The sequence below is a fragment of the Dissoconium aciculare genome (genome assembly GCF_010015565.1).
Source record: "Dissoconium aciculare CBS 342.82 unplaced genomic scaffold K489scaffold_2, whole genome shotgun sequence".
Lineage (NCBI taxonomy): Eukaryota > Fungi > Ascomycota > Dothideomycetes > Mycosphaerellales > Dissoconiaceae > Dissoconium > Dissoconium aciculare.
The window spans coordinates 375,889-398,659 of NW_022984952.1; the positions used below are offsets into that span (position 1 = coordinate 375,889).

The 22,771-nt window shown below is 52.1% G+C and overlaps 8 protein-coding genes across 8 annotated transcripts; 6 read left to right on the forward strand and 2 right to left on the reverse strand.

The window, feature by feature from the left end:
- The first annotated feature begins 832 nt into the window (after positions 1 to 832).
- Positions 833 to 1,690, forward strand: K489DRAFT_101174 (uncharacterized protein). Its single transcript, XM_033598836.1, has one exon. It carries the CDS (start codon positions 1,076 to 1,078, stop codon positions 1,622 to 1,624), a length of 549 nt encoding a protein of 182 aa, XP_033462942.1. The 5' UTR covers positions 833 to 1,075; the 3' UTR covers positions 1,625 to 1,690.
- A 3,737-nt stretch (positions 1,691 to 5,427) lies between these two features.
- K489DRAFT_313135 (uncharacterized protein) lies at positions 5,428 to 7,217 on the forward strand (the record flags this gene model as incomplete). Its single annotated transcript, XM_033600913.1, has 2 exons — positions 5,428 to 5,993; positions 6,065 to 7,217. The coding sequence occupies 2 exons, from the start codon at positions 5,428 to 5,430 to the stop codon at positions 7,215 to 7,217; spliced, it is 1,719 nt and encodes a 572-aa protein (XP_033462943.1).
- A 1,537-nt stretch (positions 7,218 to 8,754) lies between these two features.
- Positions 8,755 to 10,896, reverse strand: K489DRAFT_312020 (AAA-domain-containing protein; the record flags this gene model as incomplete). The annotated part of the gene is made up of 1 exon (XM_033600827.1): positions 8,755 to 10,896. The coding sequence occupies one exon, from the start codon at positions 10,894 to 10,896 to the stop codon at positions 8,755 to 8,757; it is 2,142 nt and encodes a 713-aa protein (XP_033462944.1).
- Positions 10,897 to 11,341: 445 nt separating this feature from the next.
- Positions 11,342 to 12,115, forward strand: K489DRAFT_311744 (Snf7-domain-containing protein; the record flags this gene model as incomplete). Its single annotated transcript, XM_033600805.1, has 3 exons — positions 11,342 to 11,385; positions 11,440 to 11,803; positions 11,873 to 12,115. The coding sequence occupies 3 exons, from the start codon at positions 11,342 to 11,344 to the stop codon at positions 12,113 to 12,115; spliced, it is 651 nt and encodes a 216-aa protein (XP_033462945.1).
- Positions 12,116 to 14,941: 2,826 nt separating this feature from the next.
- K489DRAFT_367186 (uncharacterized protein) lies at positions 14,942 to 15,641 on the forward strand (the record flags this gene model as incomplete). The annotated part of the gene is made up of 2 exons (XM_033602841.1): positions 14,942 to 15,012; positions 15,065 to 15,641. The coding sequence occupies 2 exons, from the start codon at positions 14,942 to 14,944 to the stop codon at positions 15,639 to 15,641; spliced, it is 648 nt and encodes a 215-aa protein (XP_033462946.1).
- Positions 15,642 to 16,039: 398 nt separating this feature from the next.
- K489DRAFT_312089 (UEV-domain-containing protein) lies at positions 16,040 to 17,941 on the reverse strand (the record flags this gene model as incomplete). Its single annotated transcript, XM_033600832.1, has 4 exons — positions 16,040 to 16,334; positions 16,452 to 16,907; positions 17,172 to 17,836; positions 17,891 to 17,941. 4 exons carry the CDS (start codon positions 17,939 to 17,941, stop codon positions 16,040 to 16,042), a joined length of 1,467 nt encoding a protein of 488 aa, XP_033462947.1.
- Positions 17,942 to 18,507: 566 nt separating this feature from the next.
- K489DRAFT_101309 (uncharacterized protein) lies at positions 18,508 to 20,253 on the forward strand. Its single transcript, XM_033598837.1, has one exon. It carries the CDS (start codon positions 18,720 to 18,722, stop codon positions 20,100 to 20,102), a length of 1,383 nt encoding a protein of 460 aa, XP_033462948.1. The 5' UTR covers positions 18,508 to 18,719; the 3' UTR covers positions 20,103 to 20,253.
- Positions 20,254 to 20,655: 402 nt separating this feature from the next.
- On the forward strand, positions 20,656 to 22,617 carry K489DRAFT_350026 (uncharacterized protein). Its single transcript, XM_033602416.1, has 2 exons — positions 20,656 to 21,192; positions 21,257 to 22,617. Exons 1-2 carry the CDS (start codon positions 20,941 to 20,943, stop codon positions 22,367 to 22,369), a joined length of 1,365 nt encoding a protein of 454 aa, XP_033462949.1. The 5' UTR covers positions 20,656 to 20,940; the 3' UTR covers positions 22,370 to 22,617.
- The last annotated feature ends 154 nt before the right edge of the window (positions 22,618 to 22,771 follow it).

Here is a 22,771-nt window from a genome sequence, read left to right on the forward strand (position 1 = left end):
CGATATGGAGTAATGTAAATAGACGGTTCTTGAGCGAAAGAGGACTGAAACGACATCATCATCTCCAAGCAGCCGTTTCGCAAAGCCATGGTGTAGGTTTGGCTGATTGATGATGGCCAGAGGACAATAAAATAAACGGTCACGTGACTTCCATGATCGAAACGGTCTCTCTCCCCGCCCCACGTCTGTCTCCTGACCAAGACCACGTGCGAGCGTGGGGTAGGGCCAGCGCGTCGCTGCTTATGCGCCCAGTGCGCACTTCACTTAGGTTACTAGGGACGGTATAGTTAACTGCTGGCCCGGGCATTTCCAAGGCCGCCATGCCCAGCAAAGGCGTCTGTGTAGTCTATGTGCCTGTGCCTGCCTATGTGCTGTTCGTAGCTTCTCCGCCAAGTACCATTTGTGCAGGGTGGCTGAGGGGCGTGTGAGCGGTTTAATAAACTAGCGATCCAATGACGGATCTTCGGTAGGAAACTGAAATAATGCGCGGGCATTTCTGCGGCCTCTGAAAGGCGACGCTTTGGTGCGAGCCATAGCTCCTACGCCGTGCAGCGGAAAGCGAGACTACAGGACTAGGTAGTCAGTGAGTTTGGAATTTCTTGAGCACGGTTGGCCGGACTGGAGACAGTGTGTGGGGACGGCCACCAAATCGTACAGCACAGCAGCCTGGACGATTACGCTTTCCGATTGATGGGAAATTGGGGCACATGCAGAGTGAGATAATCCGCGTCGTCGCACGTGGAGGTGGAGGCGGGCGCCATGTTTTAATGCATGTCGGGAGGTAACGTGACGAGCATGGCCTCGTAGCTCTCGAGGGCTCTTTTCGAAGTGTGTGGTGATCGACAAGTAAGCCTGCGATGACGCCGTTACGCGCCGCTTCTTCGCACCGAGGAGCGTACGAATTCTTGACTTTTACTCCTCTTTCTCCGCCGGCCTGCCACGAGGTGAATCCCGGGATGTTGAGAGCGACGGCAATGCGCGGTCGGAGATGTTTGTTATATCCATTTGCTAATGACGAGTAGAGATCATATACGTGGCAGAGGCGCGGAGACAAGCACACCCGATTTTGCTCATCATGCGATCGATTTGGTGGAGACTACTTCGCGGGCTAGATTTATGTCGATCATGGCTTGTCTTGTTGCCAATGTCATCATATGTACTGTGTATCGTATCCCTCCAGCCCGTATGTGTTGCTCTCGTTGCGCTTTGCCGTGACCCCATCGCGCTCCTTCTCCCATGTGAGATGATTGCACGCACGATGAGTGCAGCAGCTGTCGTTTCCGTTGCGTCAAAGAATGAATGCGGGCTGGATGGGTCGGACAGAAGGCAAGCAAGCTCGACTCCCATGGGACAAAACGAAAACTGGTCCCTTTTGTTTCACCACTTGCGTGCTCGGTTGTGTAAAAGCAATGCTGCCGAGGGATGGCAGAGCGCGGGATCGATCGCCTTTGGCAAAAAATCAACATCTCGATTTGGAGCAAACGGGCAGCGAATTTGCGCGGGGTCCGGGCCTACGTCCAGCCGTACTCACTGCGCATCTTTCCTGCCCATCGTGGAAGTTATCAATCGTACAGTAATCACGGGCAGAGGCGCGTATCGACAGGACTCATTTAGGCCTGTATGATTGGAAAGTGGACGATTTCACAACACACTCAAGGCATGAGTGACAGTATCGCTCAATTTATCACGCTTGTACAGGTATAGTGCTTGCTTCGAAGGCGCAGTACACTACGATTGTGCCCTGGACTAATAGTTTGCATGCCACGCATGCTTTCTCATCTTGTGATTCTGACGCCGATGCCAACAGGCCAGGGCTCATCGAAGGAACAGAGGCACAACGTTTGTATTTGTTTGTATGCCACGAGAAATACCATAGGACCTGCACAGCAGATTTGACTGTCTGGTGGTAGATACCACAGCTCATAAATTCATTTATCGTCATTCCGTCTACTGTCTGCCGCCAAAAGCTGACATGCATGCTCAGAGTTCTGATTGCCGATCAATCTCGACACTATTTTCACACAGACGGCCGAACCTCGTTTGGAAGCCATCGCGAGCAGGAATCGGAACGGCACAGGACAAGACAAAACAAAAAAGAGACGGCCACTTCACGTTCCGGCATCGAACAAGTTTTCCGCTAGCACTACACGCGCGTCGGTCTTGTCATCGTGAACCGTGCCTGTCCCCCTTCCCAGCTAAATGCCATGGCCATTTTCCTTTCCAATGCGTGTTTCGAGTCGGTGTGCACGGCGAAATCCATCGCGGCAGCCCACACAGCCCTAAATTGTCCATCGCTCTGCTGGGCCAAGCGACTGCGACGCGCATTATTACTCCAGTACCTGGGCAGTATTGAGGGCAAGCGTCTCTCCCCCCAAGCGTCCGAATTCACCGCACGACAAGCGAGTGCCGCCGCCACCGGGCTGCCGCCGGTCGCAACGCCGCCTGCCATCAAAGCCTGCTCCAGCTGGTTTTCCCGTCTCGCCGGATCGGATCCGCACCACGTCCTCCCCGATGCGATCCTATTATCACCTCGTTCATCGCAATGGATGACTCCAGATCAGTCAATGTGGACGTGCATGCTCTCTTCCTGCGACAGACATGAGGGTTCGTAGCCAGTGTGTTGGGTCACCATATCAGTCCGGGGACATACGGACAAAACATACCAGACCCAACCGGCCGCTTTTGCTCACAATCCGTCCTGTTCGACTCTACGTAAATTTTACTGGTACGAGTTGCCCGTTGTTCTCGCGCCGGCTAAGACCGACGGCAAATCATCTTCGCCGTTACCCTCTTCCTTCGCTTACGAGAAATCGGCTGCGACAGTATTATGGCCCCTTTGCGAGCAGGTGCTAACGAGTTCGCAAAGCATTACGATGATGATGATGGGAGCTCGAAGTCCAATCTCTGATCGATTTCGCAAGAAAAGTTGGCTCAGCAGAACGTCGCCTACAGCCTAATGGAATATCTGTCTCTCTCGCTCGATACCAATTGGGACGCGCGTGTGAATGTGTGTGGATGTGCCGTAGTGAAACCTGTGCGCAGGCAGCCCGCTGCTGCTACTGCTATCTGCATGTACCTCCGTACCTAGGTATTTTCGATTCTAGGTGCGTGTGTCCCTGTAAAAGTTACTTCGATGCACGTATATCCGGTACGTACTCATACATTCGGTACATGGGGCGCAAGGGCATCTCATGACAAGCCCTGGATCCACCAATTCACGAGAGAAAATCTGAATCTCTGGCTGGCTTCGATACCTCTTCGTCTGTACCTGGGCGCCGTCGTCCGCGTTATGTTAGATGCCGCTCGATGAGCTGGGACTCTCAAGGGGTTCCAGAGAAGACGGAATGGAAAGTCATTCGATCTGGAATTGAGCGGTGCGCGTGCGGATAGATGCTCGGGCGATCTCTTCATTCCCCCCGAGAGTCGCGCCGTGCCCGGTTGAATGTACGATGATACGGACAGGACGAATTGCTATGATCTGTCGACTCTCATCGATCCGTCGATCCGCGTTCGGGTGTGTATCCTGCAAGGTCTCGATGCCCTCTCCCATGTCTCCCCGGATTCCTGATGAGCAAAATGAATGCTCAGGCATTGGGAGACATCGATGCATAATTCATGGGCCGTTGCGCATGGTGGCAGCACTCTCTCCACCACACAACCTACATTTTAGAGGTATATGCTGTTGAATATGGACACAAACCGGATTTGGTGACACACGCTCACACACACATTTGCACACACATATACTACTCTATGTACATGAACAGGCGAGAGAATCAGCGCAATTGTCCTATCTCGAATCATCGTCTTCACCAGCATTCGATATCACCGCTACAACAGGTCAGTACTGCGGAAACTGCAACTTGACGTTTTTACTCCCACCAAGTTCTATCGCAAAGTCGAACCATCCATTTGTCCACGCATCCGCCCATTCGTCCGTTCCCTCCACACATCGTGCACTGTTAGAGTCACACACACACACGCCACACCTTTTTCCTTCCATCTTGCACACACCCACCTGCACCCACTTAATCCACCACCACCAGCACCACCACCCACACATCGTCACACAAACGACGACGACGACGTCGACTTGGCTACAGTAATAGTGCTACATTTTTCGAATCCTCGTACTTGGCTCTGTGTGTCATGTATTGCTGTTTTCAGTCGGTATGGCACACACCTGGTTTCTCTCTCCGCCCGGCGCCTTTGCTTCTCCCATGGGTGCCGACAACGTGCAGCAGAATTTGGGTGTGCAAGCGGGTTTTGGGAAGGTTTCGGAATTCCTCTCCCGATTTTGACCTACTCGCTCGTACCAAGCATTGAGTATCAAACACCACTGCAACGAATAAAAAGCACCGTCGTGTATAGAGCATTTGATGAGTGTTGCGGTACTTGATTGCACTGTACCCATTGACCCGCATAACCACTGAACACACGCGCACACAAATCGAGCGCACAATACTATCCGTGAAAAGAAGAGACGGTGCAATGAGGATGATGTCTGTCCTGTGCGTACTGTAGTACTTATCCTGCCCGTTCCGACCTGCTTTTCGAGCACAGGCGAACCCTGAACGCCGCCCGCCGCCCGTTTGTCTGGCAGTCTGCCCTGTTCCACCCCCATCTGCCCATCAATTCACAGTCGTCTCACATAATTTAATCGCCCTTCCATTTCCGGTTCCTCCATCCGGCAGAACCGTTCATCCTACAGTACCACCACTACCATCGCTAAGTACCATACCTCCACCACCACCACCACCACCCGACACCACCGCCGTCACCACCACCCACCATTTGCACGACAGACAGACAAACCAGCTCCAGGATAGAGCACAGTACAGTACCACAACCATCTCTCTAGCTTTCCGCCGGGGACTTCTAGACTGCTGTACCTCTCTGCCAATCCACTGTACTTTCTCTATTCTCCCTCTCATTCTCTTCACATCATCCCAATCTTTTCTCTCCACGCGTTCGCCTCCCTCCTGCCAACCCGTATCTGCGTCTTCCAACCTACGACATCTCTTGCCAACCCATACAACCCTCGCTTTCTGTTCCCTGTTGAATTCGCGACACATCCTCCGAAATCCGAATCGCTTTCTTATCTTGATTTCCCTGGCTCGACGTCCTACTTCACTATTCTCGATCGTCGGTCAGCCAAGTTGGTCTATGGTGGAACTTGGTTTCAGAATCTGCCGTTACCAACTTTGTGCCGCAAGCGGTCCTTCGCCCGGATTATCGACTCGCCAACACAACTCACACTGATTGTATGATTTGACTGTCCGAACGAACTGCCTCTGCGCGAGCGGAGTTTTCCTTTCTTCAACAATCACAGACAATATGGCGGAAGTCCTCTATGCCCCCAGGCAACCCGACAGCCACTCACATTATCAGGCGTCCGGCTTAAGACGGTCGTCGTCTTCCTCGACCATGCTCTACCGGGGAACATCGGCACAATCGGCCACGCCGCGAGCCACTTCAACGTCACATAACTCTAGCCCCCTCGAGGCGGAATTGTCACCTTCATGTAATTACGTCGAGGATTTACGTGCATCGTCAACGAACATCTCCAGGCAGAAAAGCCAACAACCCTCATCGCAGTCGAGCCTGATTATCGACACGACCATCGCAGCTCCTCTGGGATCCTCCGACCCAAGGACGACAACATCGGCACAACATCAGACGCCGTTGCCGTCACCTGCCTCGCACGATGACACTGCCGACGTTTCTTCTACAGGATCCTCCGAGTCCGAGTCACCACTCGCTACGCCGGTCACCTGCGACGACCTGGCTGTGAAAGATGCACCGTCACGGGCAGTGGACTTTTTAGCGCACGAATGGCGGGAAGAGGATATTTGGTCGTCTTGGAGACACATTGTTTGCAATAGGAAGGAATATGGAGAATGCTCACGGTTGGAGAATGCGTCATGGCGCTCATGGGGCAAGACAAAGCACAACTTGAGGACCATTAACCCGGAAAATCTGAACTGGTATGTGTAAACACTCGTCGTTTCGTTGACATTGTTGTGAACTAGAGGATCTCGTACTGACCGATCTCGCTCTGCAGGTTCAAAGACTCGGACATCACATGGCTCTATGGTCCTTTGAAACTCGCAGCGTCATATCCGGTATCCCAGGACGTCTCCGATCCATCCTCTCGCATGTCCAAGAACAACTCCTTCATCACTAAGAAGAAGCCCATCCTAAAAAAGCGCACTCAATCCGAGATCATGCTCCAACAGTCGATATCCAGCTCCTCACTCCTACGCGAAGCTGCCACCACAGCCCTTTTCTCGCCTCGACGCCATCCTCGCCGATCAGACGCCAGCTCCGAATTTTCCGAATCGAAACTTCCTTCTGAGGTGCCTAGCCGAGACCAGGCAGACTACTTCACAAGCCGGAGTTCGAGCTTTTGCGACACCCCATGCAATGGCGAAAAGAGACATATTCGATTTGACAATGTCGTGGAACAATGCATTGCGGTCGATCACAAGGACTTGGTCTTTGATGGCGAGGAGGAGCCTTATCTCTATGCGGACAGTGAAACCTCCAGTGATGATGAAGATGCACTGACAATGAAACGAAACTCACATTCGATGGCATTGCGACCATCTGCCAGTCGGAGCAACTCTAACAGTGGTCGTCGCATTATCGAGACCCTTCCAGCCACTACCTTGAAGGACCGTGTCGACGATCTCCCCAATTTTGGCGAGCAATCTCAACATCACACCTTTGGATCCGATAATTCATCGCTGCCAAACAACAAGGGACTCAGCCCCAGCGCTTCTCAAGAAACCCTTCGCCCTCCTCGCTCCAGCAGAAGCAACCTCGTTTCATCGATGGATAAGAAGGGAAACTACGCCGATGATAATGACGATGGCGCTTCCGATGACGACTATGCTTGGTCGTTTGGACCCAGCAACCCGCGTTCCTCCCTCGGCGCTTCGAGCTCACGAGGTCGCAACAATGGACGTCCCTCCACCAGCCGCTCACACACCCCGGCTGGTCGCGGCCACTACAACGTCGAAGATGACGAGTACGACGACACTTTCAGTGTTGAAGGCATGCGACGCACTGGAAGTGGCATGTTCATGCCCTACGAGGAGGGTGAAGAACCTGTAGCTACCGGTATCTTCGGACGAGTGAGCGAAACTATCAACACCGCTCGCGACATCGCTCACGTAAGTTATTTTCCTTATCATTTTATCACGACTCTGTGATAGTCTAACATGAATTCTCTTTGTACAGGTTATCTGGACCGTCGGTTGGCGAACTTGATGAAACGTCGACCCACCGATGTAAAACTCTTTTCTGGATCAATCGCGTGCTCATGCCAAGCTGTCGACATCTTAATCCCGCTGGGAACCACCGACGATTTTCTCACTCATCATTGCGATATTATTCACATCATTCATGATGTTTATATGCTTACCGAGCGATTGATGATGGCTCTTCATACATGGCGCCATCTTGGCTGAGGTTGACGAGGTGAATCTGCGGCCCGGGAGTTTCATCAGCTGTTGCTACTTTTCCTGCTTCCACCTCGTCGCCTTGGACTTTACCCGAGGCATGAAAAATCATCTCCAGTGAAGCATGAAAACTTGCCAATCGGAGACCTGATATTAGCCTGAAGAACCGCTGGTCTCCCACCACGATGCAACAGCGGGGTGTCAACACCGCGACCTACCAGTCAAAACAAACTTGGCCACAACGCAGGACCAGCGCAGATTCCGGCGGGTTCTTCACAGGTCACCGCCGCAACTCGATCCGAGCAAGAAACGGACTGTCTTGCGATGGAAAGCGGAAGATCATTCCTACCATCACCAATATTCATTTTCGCTGCCGTCACGCTTTCCCACACGAGATCGGCACCCCTGTACTTTTAATAACTACTCGATTTTCAATGTTCGCTCATATACACGCCGGCGACAGAGATCTCCCACTGGTTTCCATGCCTGCAATTGGTCCCCAAATTGGACCAAAATCCTATTGATGGGGGCGGAGAAAGTCGCAACGTAAAAAAGCGGCGACAGCCCAGCGCGCGCCACTCGCCGATTGCGTCTCCGACACGTTGACGACGACCCTCATGGATCATAGGTTTACAAACCCAGAGGCGAAACGCCAGCGTCTGTCTGGCATCCGAACACACGACTAGGCTCTGGCCAGAACGGACTCGGAACTACACCTCTCTAGTCTCCGTCGACGCTACAAAACGAGCCTATCAACCACCCGGCAGATTCGAACTTCAAAGTCGGCGCATGTCGGCGCTTGATCCCCAGCGAAATTTTCCTTCACTCATCGAATACAGCTCTAACGGCCTCGACGCGTGCATCTTGCTTTTTTCTCACTATTCGTTATTCCGAAAAACCTGCTTGGGGTGGTGTCTGGGGGGTCGGAGGGCGGCGTTCAGGGTTATCTCGATTTCTTTTCTTGCTCGGGTGTTACGGAAAACGGGACAAGGATCAGATCGAACGTGGAGTCCCTTCTTTTTTCTCTCCGAATGGCAATATCGGGGCACCGGCCCGACGGGCTGGCTGCGAAACCACTTTTAACTTTTTCTGTACTATGAACGATTTCAATGAGATATGACCTTCAAAACAATATTGTCCGCAAAGATTTCGAATTGTTCGGAAGGTTTTCTGTTATGCAAGTAATTCTATTCCATGCCCGGACAACATGCTGGCATCCAGATTTCAAAATTAGATCTCCATTCGGTGAGTCCCTCTCAGTCCAGAGCAATGACTTATCATCTCTCTCTCACCTCGAACGCTCCTTCATCCCTCTATACGCGCCCGGATCCCTCACCGAACACTTCACCACCGTGCTCGCGAATTCCAAATCCTCCAACCCAATAACCTTCTTCCCGGCCTCCCTCGCATGCCTTCCACCCTCCTGCAACAAACCCCTCAAATCCGCTCCGCTATACCCCTCACAGCCCTTGCCCTTGACAAGCGCCTCCACCGCCACCGAGATCTCAACCGGTTTATTCCTCGCAATCGCCCGGAAGATATCCACCCGCTCCTCTGGCCCAGGCAAGCCCACGAAGAGATGCTGCCCGAGCCTCCCCGGCCTCAACATCGCGTCGTCCACGGCATCGAGACGATTCGTCGCGCCGACCACGTAAATCCCCTCCCGCGACCCGATCCCGTCGAGCTCAGTCAAAAACGTATTCACGATCCGCGCACTCGCCTCGGAGTTCGACCCGTCGCGTTTCGGCACCAGCGCGTCGAGCTCGTCGATGAAAATCACACAGGGCAGACTACTCCGGGCGCGCTGGAAGACCTTGCGGACCGCGGCTTCGCTTTCGCCGACGAATTTGTTGAGCAGCTCGGGGCCCTTGATCGAGATGAAATTCGCCTTGCTCTCCGCGGCCGCGGCCTGCGCGATCAGCGTCTTGCCGCAGCCCGGCGGGCCCCAGAGGAGCACGCCGCTGGAGGTGTCGACCCCCAGGGCGAGGAAGGTCTCGGGTTCTTGGATCGGGAGCACGATGGAGTCCCGGAGGACTTTGCGGACGTTGGAGAGCGCGCCCACGTCTTGCCAGGAGACGCTGGGCGTGGTGGCGAACCCTTCGCGTTTGGAGGAAGGCGTGATTTTGGGTAGGACGGAGAGGAAATCGTTCATGCTTACCCCGAGGTTATCGAGGCCGGGGGTGTTGGGAAGCTGGTGGATGTTGGTCCGGGCGATGTAGCGTTTGATGGAGATCACGGCGGGGTCCATTCCTGTGACGTCTCCAATGTCGATGTTGAGGTCTACGGCTTGTTGTCGGAGAGCATTGCGATGCCGGCGTAGGCAGTGCGTGCCTGCTTTACCGACGAGGTCGTGGAGATCGGCTCCGACGAAACCCGCGGTTAGTTTGGCAAGTTGTAGAAAGTCAATGTCGCCAGAAAGAGGTAGCTTCTGGGTTTGTCGCTCAAGGATTTTCATTCGCACTCGCTCGTTCGGCACACCGATGTTAATCTCACTACCGAATCGTCCTCCGCGCCGTAATGCCGGATCGAGACTTTCTGGTCGATTTGTAGCTGCCATGACAATGACAGGCTTCAATGGGTCCTTTGTGACCTGATCCATACAGACTAGTAGTTGTGCGACCATGCGCTTTTCCATTTGACTCTGGCTGGAGTCCCGTGCTGGCGCAATGGCGTCGATTTCATCAATAAAGATCAGACATGGTGCTTGCTTCTTTGCCTCATCAAAAATCTCCCGAATGGCTTTCTCGGAATCGCCACTCATGCTTGAAACGACTGTGGGGCCCATAATCTCGATGAATGGCTTGCCCAATTCCGCTGCTATCGCGCGTGAGATCATCGTCTTACCGCATCCAGGAGGTCCATAGAGCAAAACCCCCTTAGGTAGAGGCAAACTCATCTCCGAATAGATCTCTGGTGTCTGCATTGGCGCGACGATAAGTTCTTCGAGTTGCTCTAGTACATCACCCATCCCACCAATGTCGCCGAGAGAGATACCTTCCGGCGCAGCCACAGAGATCTTCTCGTTGGCCGTCCGTTTGAGGCGTTTGGGCATTGACTCGCCATTTGCCGATCTTCGCTGATCGTCCGTCACTGTCGTTGGTTTCATTGGAGAAGACATTGATGAGGCTAGAGGTGGTCCAGCTAGATTTGATCGGAGACTTCGGTTCATGAGATCGGCGATTGGGTCAACTGTTGGAATTTTCGCCTCGACTTCGGCCTCGGAATCTTCGTCGTTGGGATTCTGAGACTTGATGAAATCGACAACCTTTTCCAGAATGGCCAGTAATGTCTTCTTGGGCCGCCTTTTCAACGATGAGTTTGATCTTTGTAATGCGTTGTATAGACTTGATGGATCGGAAGGGACCCCTTGGTCGATAAATCTCTGCACAATTACATAGACTTCGTTGTCGAGAGCGCCATGTAAAGGCATGTTGGTCTAGATGCAAGGTATTCTCTAGAATTGTACTTTCGCGGCAAGTAACTTCACTTCACAAAATAGTGAATTCAAATCAAGGCTGCTGTATTATATGCTCGTGAACAGAAACTTCAAAAATGCGAACTGTCGGCCGCGATCATGCAAGCCAGCGATCGATTTGCCAGATCTCGATACCGCGATCTTTAGCACCTGTCGCGTAAGCAATACGGTCCGAATGTCACTTCACAAACGACCGAGATGGCCTCCATACCCGATGCGCTTCGTGTCAAAAATTTTGCCCGTGGAGAGGACTGAAGTCCGATTCCCACGTGGCCGGCCGATACCGAAGCTTATCGATAAGAAGTCGCATGACGCTTCCTTGCATGTGGGAAGCGTGAACCGTGTCTCTGGGCAAGCAAGGGCCACAGGTGCGGCCGACGTGCAACAACACTCGAGCGCAATGGGCAACACGGGCAGCAGCAACAAAATCTCACAACAGGATAGGTCGGTACACAGACGATCGACAATGGAGAACGACGGTGCTGATCGGCAGTGAAGGGCAATACTCGATCTTAAGATACAGCGCGATAAGCTACACCAATACCAGAAGCGCATCACTGTAGTCACGACACGCGAGACAGAAATCGCCAAAGAATGTTTGCGAAAAGGTGACAAGCAACGCGCGCTTCTTGCGTTGCGCAGGAAGAAATATCAGGAGTCGCTGCTGGAGAAGACGGATCAGCAATTGGCACAACTACAGGCTCTGACGAGTGATGTGGAATTCGCATTGGTGCAGAAGGACGTAATCTTCGGATTGCAGCAAGGAACAGCGGTTCTCAAAGCTATTCATAAGGAGATCGGTGGTCTGGAGAAGGTTGAGATGATCTTGGAAGAGAGTGCCGAGGCGCAGGCTTATCAAAGGGTAACTCGCACTCGGATTCGATGTCATACTTGGATTGAGTATTTGGTACTGACGAACCTGTTCTCGCAGGAGATAAGCGAGATGCTTGCCGGGCAAATGTCAAACGAGGACGAAGATGCAGTCGAGGACGAATTGGAAGCTTTGGAAAGAGAAGCAGGGATATTGCCCAAAATGCCCGATGCACCGACTATCACGAACGAAGAAATGCCCGATGCACCTCAGACTCTACCAACCGAGAGCAAAGAAGAGCAAATGAAGAGGAGAAGGCGAGAGCGCGAAAAGAAATCTCGCGTTGGAGCGATCGAAGCATGATTCCTATGGTGAACCGCTTCTGCTTCCTTCTCCTTCCAACCAAAGGCCAATTTGTCCACAGTCTTGTCGAAGCCATTACGGCCTGCTCGGACGATCGCGAGAGAAGTCCATAATGCTCAGACTTTATTGACAAAATACAGCATCTTCAATAGGTTTACTCCCAAACGGCGCCTCGCGTTGTTGCTCTCCCGCGAAGCCTTGAACCGCTGGCACTTCAACGCGAGATCATTAGCTCAATATCTCGTCAGTATGAAAGACGTGGCCCGCAATCTGCAGCAATACATCATGTTCGCCAATATGAAAAGGCAATCTCTCCAGAATCAGGCTCGGCCTAGACACGAACTGCGCCGGGCGTAATCTACGTTACTCGAAACATTCATTAATTTTCTCGTGTATTGCCACAGCATGGAGTGCTCAGAGGTCATCATTTTCTACTTTCCGTCTAACGCACCAGGTCGCTCATCATACAGATAGCGCGAGCGACTTTGGTAATCTCAGATCAAACCGAACAGCCTATCCCATCTATTCTGGAACGAGTATGGAGATATCCGTGACGTTACAGGGTGAAAATGTTCAAGAAATTTCACAAATTCCATAACAGCAATTTAAAGCATGATCTGCGGGCAGACTTGAGTCATTAGTCTCGATTCCTTCTTAGATCTCATGGGGCCTTGCTCAACAGTGTCAAGACCGGGCCTGCTCGACACGGCGTTGTCAATCGTGAGACTCTCCGCAAGCCTGACGCTTAAAATTTAGACACTTACATAAATGAGGACGAAAATCGTGTATTGTCAATGCAATGTATGATCCGTTGCCAACCTCAGATCCGTTGCCAACCTCATATGCTGCCTTGACGCCCAATATCACTAATTCCGATACTTGATAGTCTGGGCGATACAGGACGAATCTAGGCTGAGTCGTAGACCACAATTCCGAATACTCTAAGAAAACCCACGTAGGCTTGTGATTCGTGACCGAGGAAATCGTTCAGTCATCCAAAAATGGAAGTGAATCGTATCGACGACTACAAAGCTGAAATTCACTTCCTTGGGTGGGACCTTGGCCGATGTCTTGACCAGGCGTAGCCGATGCCGATCTTTTTTGACTGCCGAGCCGGATCGTTGCTTTTATTCGGAGGCCAAGAAGAGGAATGGCATTGCGACCATATCGAATAGAGTCATTGCCACGCTCCCAACTCGATATCTCATACTTACATCTCTTTCGATAATCTGGTGGATGCGACGGGCCAGGATAAGAGATCAAAATTGAAGGCTCCCAATTCCTTCTTAGCGTCTTGCATTAACGGCAGCTTATAATCGTGACATATACTACGTCCTTAACGACACGAGCAAAGCGGGTCGTTAGGTGACAACATGGAATACGTATTTACGGAGGTGCCTAGACCAGAAAAAAGAACGTCATCGAGCAGTCACAGTCGTTGTTGAAGATAACGACGAGGTCAGGGGTACAGTTCATTCGAGTTTCACCTGAAAAGCCGCATTTGGATGTCCGAGACACAGCCTTGTCGAATTCGATGTCTCAACACCACTCGTGGCAGGTTTCAGACCCTCGAGCAGGCACTCATGCGGCGTCTCGGGGTGCCTTGACATCTGCAAATTCTCGGTGAATCACAACTTCACCATCAAGACCGAGGAACATAGCTCGCATCAACACGAACAAAGTTACGCTGCCCTTGAGCCAATCTTCAAAGGCCTCCACGTCAGCGCCATATTTTTCTATAGAAGTCTCCGGGGCTGGCTGAGCAACTCGGGGGAGAGCAGTCGCAAGAGATCTATGAAGGGGCCGGACATTTGCTTCCCATCCTCGTGGCAGGTACGACACCAATGGCTCCTGCCCAAAAGCGACGCCGGTACCCGTCTGCCGTTCGTGTGCCTGCATTTGCTCTTAAACGAACGACACGCGGAGACTGCTCCCAAACGGCGTGCCCCAGCGCTGGTAGATTCAGCTTGTTGTCCACATGTTGAATTTGCGGAAATCACTTGATTGACCAGGCCCTTGCATCACAAGTGTGTTTGCTTGTCTGAATCATTTAGAAGGCTACGAGTCTTTGTGACCGTGATTGAATAAAACCAGAGAGCAATGGATCGATCGTTGTTGGTACAGGACAATATCGGAGTTGCGGAGCCGGAAGCCGGGATTTGAGCCTCCTCCTTCTCGCACGCCTGCTGTGCAACCGTGAACGACGCGAACCGATCATTACGAACCAGGTTCATGGATTTTGTGCTGGTACTGTATAGAAGACCCATCATCTCGTACGAAAGTGGAGACCGAAATCGAGTCCCAAAGCAATGCACAATGCCGATCATATTAGCCCGTTATTTCAACTTCCCACTCTTTGCTTTCTCACGATCACCTGCCATCTTTAATTCACATCTGTTGTTGTTCCTGCACGTTTTCCCATGCCTTGTGACCTTCAGTAAATGACTGCTCGAACGTCACCGAGCCTCACACATTCTTTTACGACGAAACGTACGCCGGACCAACTCTCGCCAACAGTCCTCCTGACCACGAACAGCTGCAACACGTGGGTTTCCATCAAGCATCTACGTGCCATCTTCGTAGCCACAATACAAGTTATTTGACTGTCGGTCGTTTTTTTTTTGGCAACACGTCACTGCTTTCTCCTTCGCCACCGTAACGGTTTTCTCCTTCGTCGAACACGCCACTTCTTGGTCAAGCCGTGGTCGCGTTGAAATACACCGCGTTTCACTCCCGTCGTTATTCTGACTTCCTTCAGAACACCTTGATACTAGACATCCTAGTTCCAACTCCATCACCGAAGCCTCCAAGCACAAGTCTGCCATCATGAAGTTCACCACCAAGGTCCTCTTCGCAGCGAGCACGCTGATCGCAACCATCTCAGCACAAGTCTCATAGTAAGTCCCCAAGACACGAAACATCCAACGGACCATCAGTGACACTCCGCAGTGACAATGCCACCGACACATGGAAATGTCCCATCTCCGACGGTGCCTACTGCGCTGGCGACTCCCTGACCACGCCCGTCGTGATCCTGTGCACCAACGGCACCGGCACCCCTGGGAACTGCATTCCACACAACTGGAGCCGACCGCCCGCGGATGTGCACTACAGCCAATGCTACGAGTCCAGCCCGACCGCCGGCGACGCCGCCTGTGCGAAATCCTGCACCGTCTATCCCGACTCCGGGTTTCCGTTCCCGGTCCCGGGTAACAGCTGCAATGCGACGGCGTTGAATCAAGTGGATGTCACGAACGGAGCAGTCGCGACGACGTGCCGTGAGGGCATGTTGCCGAATTCGAACAAGACGGGGACGATTTGTGATTCGAGTGCGCCGAGTCTGAACGGGACGGCCAATGGACACAACTTCAACTCCACGAATGGTACGTCGCCGACTGTCCATGATCCCACGAAGACTTCGAGTAAGGGTGCTGCGTCCCCGACGGAGACGGGTGCGGCTGTTGCGTTGGGTGCGGGTCCCATGATCGGATATGCTGTTTTGGGTCTGTTGGCTTTCATTCTCTAGGGATGAGTTGGAAGATCTGGTTCTCGAGGGGATACCCACGATGTGGCGATTGGCTCACTCCCCACAGTGTTAGATGCGAATTTGGGTTTGCGATTATCTTGTCACAGGACAGCGGCGGGAAACGCATGGGACGGCTTGCATTTGAATCTTATGTCAGCGACGAACGTAATGTATGAGTAGACATCAACGCGGAATTGAAGACTTTTTCCAGCTCTGCTCTCATGTTATGCTTTGTCGGTGGTCGATCGATCCTTCCAAATATGATCGACAAACTAGGATATGTAGTTGAACATGCAAAAGCCAGAGACTGCCGTGAGAAGAAGCACGGAAGTCCCATATTATTGTGTGCACGAAGTATAGTTGTACGCCTTCGCTGAGCATCAATCAAATTTCACTCATCAGTGCATAGTTCTCCCTTCCGCCACATCGAGGCCCATTCCACGAGCACACTTCCGAGCGAGAGCCATCTTGAAAAAGCATTCGCGTGCCAGTCCACGCATCAACCTGATGAATTCCGGCCCGCTGACCCTGCCTCTACCAAGTCCCCGCTGTAGAACGTACATGGCCTCGCGAGCTGCAGCTTCCTCGGCACAGAGCCGCCACAGTTGTCCAGCGACAAGAGTTGGGTTGATGAGCAGATCATCGATCGCTGGTGGTACAGAATCACCTGAAGAATTGCCGTTGGCTATGGCGCTGCGGCTATTCGTACGACTGTGAGAGTTCCCGCCGAGGCCGCCTTGTTGCTGTTGTTGATGGTGGGAAGCTCTCTTTGGGTCATTTCCTTGGATCTTTGCTATCACTAAATCGCACTCTTGCATGCTGCGACGAAGAATGTCTTCGTTAGTCGATAGGGTCGCGGCGAATTGCTCAAGCTGACGAATTTCTGCGGCCAGGTTGGCAGCGGCGTTCCGCAAAGCGACATTTTGTGCAGAGAGAGGGCCTATAGCGTTGAGATTGTTTGACACTTTGCCTTGGATTTGCTGGTTTAGGGTTTGACGAAGTGCGTGTTGAAGGTGCTCCTTTTCGGGATTTGGTGGGATTGGAGGCGCCTCAACAGCAATGTGCTGGGACAATGACACATTCAAAGGATCGACGCTGTCAAGTGGCGAGGAGAGCAAGTCGACTTGAGGGTGCGCACTTGCCACTGGAGGTTGTATTTGCATCGGCGGAGACGCCACAGGCGCTCCATACGGCCGCCCAGGAACTGGACCAGGCGTGTAGCCGCTTGCTGATCGATAGGGCACTGGTTGCGGAGACTGCTGGTTACTTGCTAAAGGAGCTTGTATTTGCATGTGGTTCTGTGCTCCATTGGTATAAGGGGAGTATGGCTGTCCAGGTAATCCGGTTTGTCGCAAGCTTGGATTGGGATGCGAGAACCGAATTTGGTGGGGATGACCATCGTAGGCAATGTCTTGTAAGGGCGATGCGCTTGTAGGGTTATTCGGCCTGTCCATGGGACGAATATGTGTAGGCAAAGTCACTGACTGCCCGATATGAGGAATCTTCTGCGTGTATGAAGGTGAAGAATACTGCCCATACTGTGATTGCGCTGATGGACTTTGACGCGCCTGCGGTGGTCGCGGCGGCAATGGCGGCCCATGAATCTCCGGATCTCTACTTGGCTCAGTATACTCTTCTCCAGGTTTCGGTGGTCTAGGAGGAGGCGTTGCAGTGCTTGCTACGGCACCTGAAGCAGCCTTGGCATTGGGTTTTGGTGGCAGCCGTGGAGGACCCTCAACAGTATTCGTGAGATGCGAATTTTGTCCAATTGGCCTCTGTAGCTGCTGTTGTTGTGCGCGACTGATGACCGGTGTCTCTTTAGCAAATACCTGTTGCAGTATCTCCAGGAAGGAGACTATGTTGGCGCGATCCCATGCGCTCGCCCAATCCCTCAGGTAGGGGTGGTATATCCTTCCATCTATTCCTACATGCTGACCTGGTCGAATGAGCATTTCCTTGCTTGGATGCACATAGACCATTGGGGGTTCCTGTGGGTACGCTTGAGGAACCCAAAGCTTTATGGGGAAGCGATATGTCGTTCCTCGGAAGTTGGCTGGGATGGTGCCATCGAGGTTGAGAAGCAGTGCAGGCGCACCGCTCTCATACGTATATGCATCGGTGCGCGGTAGAAGTGAGGTATGTACTGAGAGCGTTCGTGCGATATCGGTATATGCGCGCTGTGGGTCATGATAGTCCTGAATGGAGTATCAGTGAGCGGGGCTCGTCCACCTATTGCTTTCGTCGCTCACATGAAGTCGACTGTATAGCCAAGTGAGCGTCTGCTCCGGGACTTGCGCCATTCTGAGATAGCATCACAGTAATTATCAGAAGATGATAATGACCCGTGATTTTGCTTCAGGCCAAGTCATTCATTGACTGACGGGCTTGCTTCGCCCACTTGTGCCTGAAGCAGCAAGAACGGCAAAGTGACGTTGTCGGAGTTCGCGCTTTACACTCTATTGATCGTATCCCGTATCGCGAATCGGCGCGTTTTACGGATGCCTAAACACTGCATGTCACCGAACAACCCATCATGGCTGGGCTTTGATCAGACATTGGGGAGGCAGAGACCACCTACACCTTGGCAACGGAAAACAATAATCTCATCAGACCAGATTATCTGATTGATGGTAGTCTCATCGACGTGTGACATCGATGTGACGAAGAGATTATGACAAAGGATGTTCAATACACAGCCCGCAATGGCAAACCTGTGCAGGCAGACGAAGCTGCTGGCGCGCGACGCAACTACCTAAAAGGTAAAGGATGCACATACTGCAAGAACGAAGATTGTAAATAAATCAGCGCTTTCCATATCTACACTCAGTCGTCGAGCGAACAGGCTTCCATGTCTCTTGTCACGTCAAGTGTCTCACCATCGATCTCCTCACGGCATTCAGCACTTATACGTTGTCATATTGCCAACACATATTCAACATAGCTGCCTACTCACTCTGATCGGCATTTACAGTGCCTAGCGCCTCCAAGGGAGACCCAGTCATCATCGGTATTCCACTTATATTCACGCATGAACTTTCAATCACGTAAAATCATTGCTTCCACTCGACTCGATAAACCATGGTCAAGGCAAACTTTCAACATCTGCCACAAGAACTTTTCGATACAATCGCAAAAGATTTGTCGATCAGCAGTATCTACAGTCTGCGGCTACTCAGCCGCGACATCTCGACCAAGGCTACAAAGTGTGAAATATTTCATTCATGCTTTCAAAATTTTCGCCTAGAATTGAGTAGGCGCAGATTGACAAGTCTCGCCCTGCTCACTCAAGACGTTGGCCTAGCTCAGCGTGTACGAAATTTGACCATCGTTGGGCGTGCATACCGTACAGCAAGGCCGGGAGGACTACATGGAGACCATTCGACTTTGACTGGGCTTGAGAAGCAACAGGCAGACGACACGCTTGTTCAGCGACAGGGTCTCGACAGTTCCTTGTTGACCACAATTTTCTCCAACCTGGTTTTGTCCAATTCACGCGATCTAGACACGATCTCGATGGTGATTGTGGTGTACATGGATGATTCGAACCCCCCAGTCGTGCCGCGTGATGCTGTCGGGATCTCGCCTTCAATCATCTCACAGGCGTGCTTGGATACCTTTTCGTCGGTAGTACTAGCTCTGCAAGAGACGAGTCTTTCTTTTCGAGCTCTAGATCTATTCAAGTCCGGTCCTGCAGGTTTCGAATGTGGCGTTCCGAGTATAGCCCTGAGTCCATCGACATGGAAAGCTTCCCTGACCACGCACACGTTCAGCACTCTACGCTCTCTCGCGATAAGTGTCGCAGAGATGCCTCTACCTCCACACTCATCCGAGGCAAGGCGATTCGACGTGTTAGGCACGGACATCATCAAAAATTCCGTAGATCTCACACGCTTGATCGCGTTGTTAAGGGCCTGTTCTAACCTAGAGGAAGCGTACATCACGCCCTACCGGCAACATGATAGCTCGAATACGCCAATTAAAGAACAAAGCGTAAGGCTGTCGCATCGCGCAGAACAAATGGAATGTCTCCTGTCTGTGAAGATACCTCGACTAAGAAAGCTTCATCTCGCCGGGTTTGTGTTGAGCCCAAAAGATTTGCGCACTTTCCTGAAGAATCACGCCAGTACGCTTCGCAGTATCGAGCTCTCGCATCTCGTATTCGAAGGTATAGGCCATCTTCTGCGGTTATTGCCTCTGCTGGTGGGCGAATCCTTTCATCTCGAGCACATCCGACTACACAATTTGTATCAAGACAACCTCTTCGCATTCACAAATGAAGCAGATCCAGACTTCTCGGAAACTTTTGATAACGGACGGGGCATCATAATTCACGCGGGGGCCGATGGTACAGTGCAATTCGCTCCATACATATATACCCCCAGAATAAGACGCGGCAACCTAGCAGACCACGAATATCGCCTGCGACTGAAGCAGGAGTTCGGAGTCGTACTCCGAGAGTGACCACACACCGTCCAGTGTATCATAGTGACCCTCTTTGGCACTCATTTTCTGAGGGCTTATATTATGGGAACAGGCTTATTAGACGGACACATGCCAGCCTCATTAGTGGTAGTGAAATTTCGAGATACGCCCAATTTTCAACGCCAGTAGCAACAATAGATGCCTAGCACATCTTGTAGACTTCCACTACCCACGTTGCTGATACTGCCGTCATCGTTAGCGCCACATCTCAGCCGCACATGAGAATTTCTGCGGCAAACTAAGCCTTCCGAAATGGCATCGACGTTCCATCATCATAGAATGACGTCCGTTTGCTGAACGAGAGCATTGATTGCTGAAGGCTACCCGCGGCGTGGGCGCGCGTGGGTGGTTTTGACGTGGACCGGTCGGCTTATAACCATCGGACAAGGGCCCGAGACGGCCTAATTTTAAATGCGCGAATTAACGACCCGAAATCAGGGCAATTGCTTATCGATTGTCATACATATGCCCTCTTTGATGAGCCCCTTCCCCACATTCCGTCATTGGGCGCGGTCACGAGCGGGCATTTCTAGCTACGCTCTTTGCACGAACAATCTGCAATCTACTTCTTATCTCTTCTATTGCCGACTTATGACGACAAAGCAGGACAGAAAAGTTCGGAGCCTCGATTAGATATACAGATAACCATTTCACGTCCGCGACGTCGTAAAGGGACCGCGCATCGTTCTCGGTAGCTCATCTCAATCGTCTTGAGTCGACGGGTAGAAACACCGACAGCCACGATTCCCTGCAGCCTTCCCATACATTCGACAGTCCTCACTATTCCAATATTCATCTCACAATCAGAATCCCAAGCATGGCGGAAGCTTCGCCCATGTCTCTCCTAGAGTTGGAGAAGGATCCGCGACTCTTTCTCTATACCTCACTGACTGCCGGTTCCTCCCACATCATCACCGCGACGTCACGGCTCGAGACGATTCTGAAGGCCAACAAGATTCCATTCCAAGCGATTGATATGGCCACGGATGAAAAGGCACGGCGCTTATGGCAGCGCCGAGCTGGTGGACGGAAGTTGCCTGGCCTGGTCAAGGAGGGTTTTGTCATTGGTGTATGTGAACGCAGCGCTGTATCTTCAATAGCATGCAGGGCCTCAGTAGCTAACTCCATGATAGGATCTCGCGGAAGTTGAAGAGTGGAATGAGTTTGGCGAGCTCAAAGAGAACATCGGGCCTGTGCCTGCACACAACGCAGCAGCTCCAAGCGGCGGCCAAACGGGCGTCAACATCGCTCCGCCGAGCCGCTTCGCCTCTTCCGCAGTACCTAGCTCTAGTGCACCAGGCTCCACGAATACTACAGGCGTATATGGCCAAACCGCCGTACCCGCTGCCAAAATACCTGAAGCTGGTTTTGACAGGACCAAAGGTTACGCCTTACCAGGTGCTGCTGAGATTGCAGCACGTGCCGCGAAAGCGCTCGAGACAGCCAAGGCAGCGGTAACATCTGAAAGCTGCAAGACAGGAGAGTCTGCCGTCTCTACCACGAAGAGCAAGGATACAGCAGGAGAGGCGGAAAAGGAGAAGACCGGCGGCATCCCAATGCCTCAGCGGAAGATGAGCATTTCATTCGCCGACGGGACAGCAGAACCCAGAAGTCCCTCATCAAATTCTACCAATGCTTCCCTCGTGGAGAAGAAGGCTGCGGAAAAAGCATCTGCGCCATCAACGACGTCAGCTACAACGGAGAAACCAGAAGCACCAGGATCGATTGATTCTGCTATCAAACCGAGCGCAGATATCACCGTTGCTACATCCACGGGTAAAGCCCAGGATGTTGCGCTATCGGCCCCTATAGCAGTAAAATCACCCGACAGTGCGAAATCACCAGAAACTGTGGCTTCATCAGCCTCGACGCATCGGGGCAGTGAGATCAAGGAGGCACCTGCTGAGGTAATTCGCGAGGTCGAGAAATCGTTGACTCTGAAGGAGTCCAAGGATGAGGAGGCTGCTGCGGAAGCAGAAGACGAAGAAGAAAGTGGAAAGGAGTCTACTCCGGCTGTAGCAGCTCAAGAGTCCAAGGCCTCCGTCCCGGAAGTGACCGAGGAGAAAGAAACCACTCGTGCGAAAGATGTCGAGGAGAAGCTTAAGACTCTGGATGTCAAAGACGCGAAGACCTCCATGGCCGCAACACCCGCATCCGCGGCAGCAGACTCAGAAGCACAAACGAAGAAGACTCAGGAGCAAGATCCGAAAGAGGCGGCCGACGCGAGCAAAAGCGTGGAGGATTGAAGATCGTTTGCCGGCAGATGGCAGATGTTGGGTCCAGTACAATGTTGTCATTGTATAGAGGACCCGACGAAAAGTTGTCTCGGTTTTCGCAAGGGTTTCCGTAGTTTATTGAATGCGCCCATGGCTAACGCCCAGCTACGCCGCATTACACGGAGTGTTGTCAAGTTCGAACGAATTCATGAAACACAAACTTGCCATTCTGTTCGTTCTCTGATTGATAATAGTAAAATAATATTGAGCGATACCTGAGGAGGTGGTAGATTCGACCGAACAATGGTGAGTGAAGACCTCGGCGAAACATGCGACTGACGTCACAGGGTAGATAGAGCGGGAGGTTCCGCGCCATGTGGTTTGGCTCCATCGCTTGCGACGATTCCAAGCCAGCCCAATTTCTCGCGTGGC

What these genes read in the sequence shown, in the direction of transcription:
- K489DRAFT_101174 (XM_033598836.1), top strand. Translation starts at nt 1,076, where the DNA reads ATGCGATCGATTTGGTGGAGACTACTTCGCGGGCTAGATTTATGTCGA.
- K489DRAFT_101309 (XM_033598837.1), top strand. Translation starts at nt 18,720, where the DNA reads ATGGTCAAGGCAAACTTTCAACATCTGCCACAAGAACTTTTCGATACA.
- K489DRAFT_350026 (XM_033602416.1), top strand. Translation starts at nt 20,941, where the DNA reads ATGGCGGAAGCTTCGCCCATGTCTCTCCTAGAGTTGGAGAAGGATCCG. An exon ending in AGGAGGGTTTTGTCATTGGT is followed by an intron (nt 21,193 to 21,256) that starts GTATGTGAACGC and finishes ACTCCATGATAG; the next exon opens with GATCTCGCGGAAGTTGAAGA.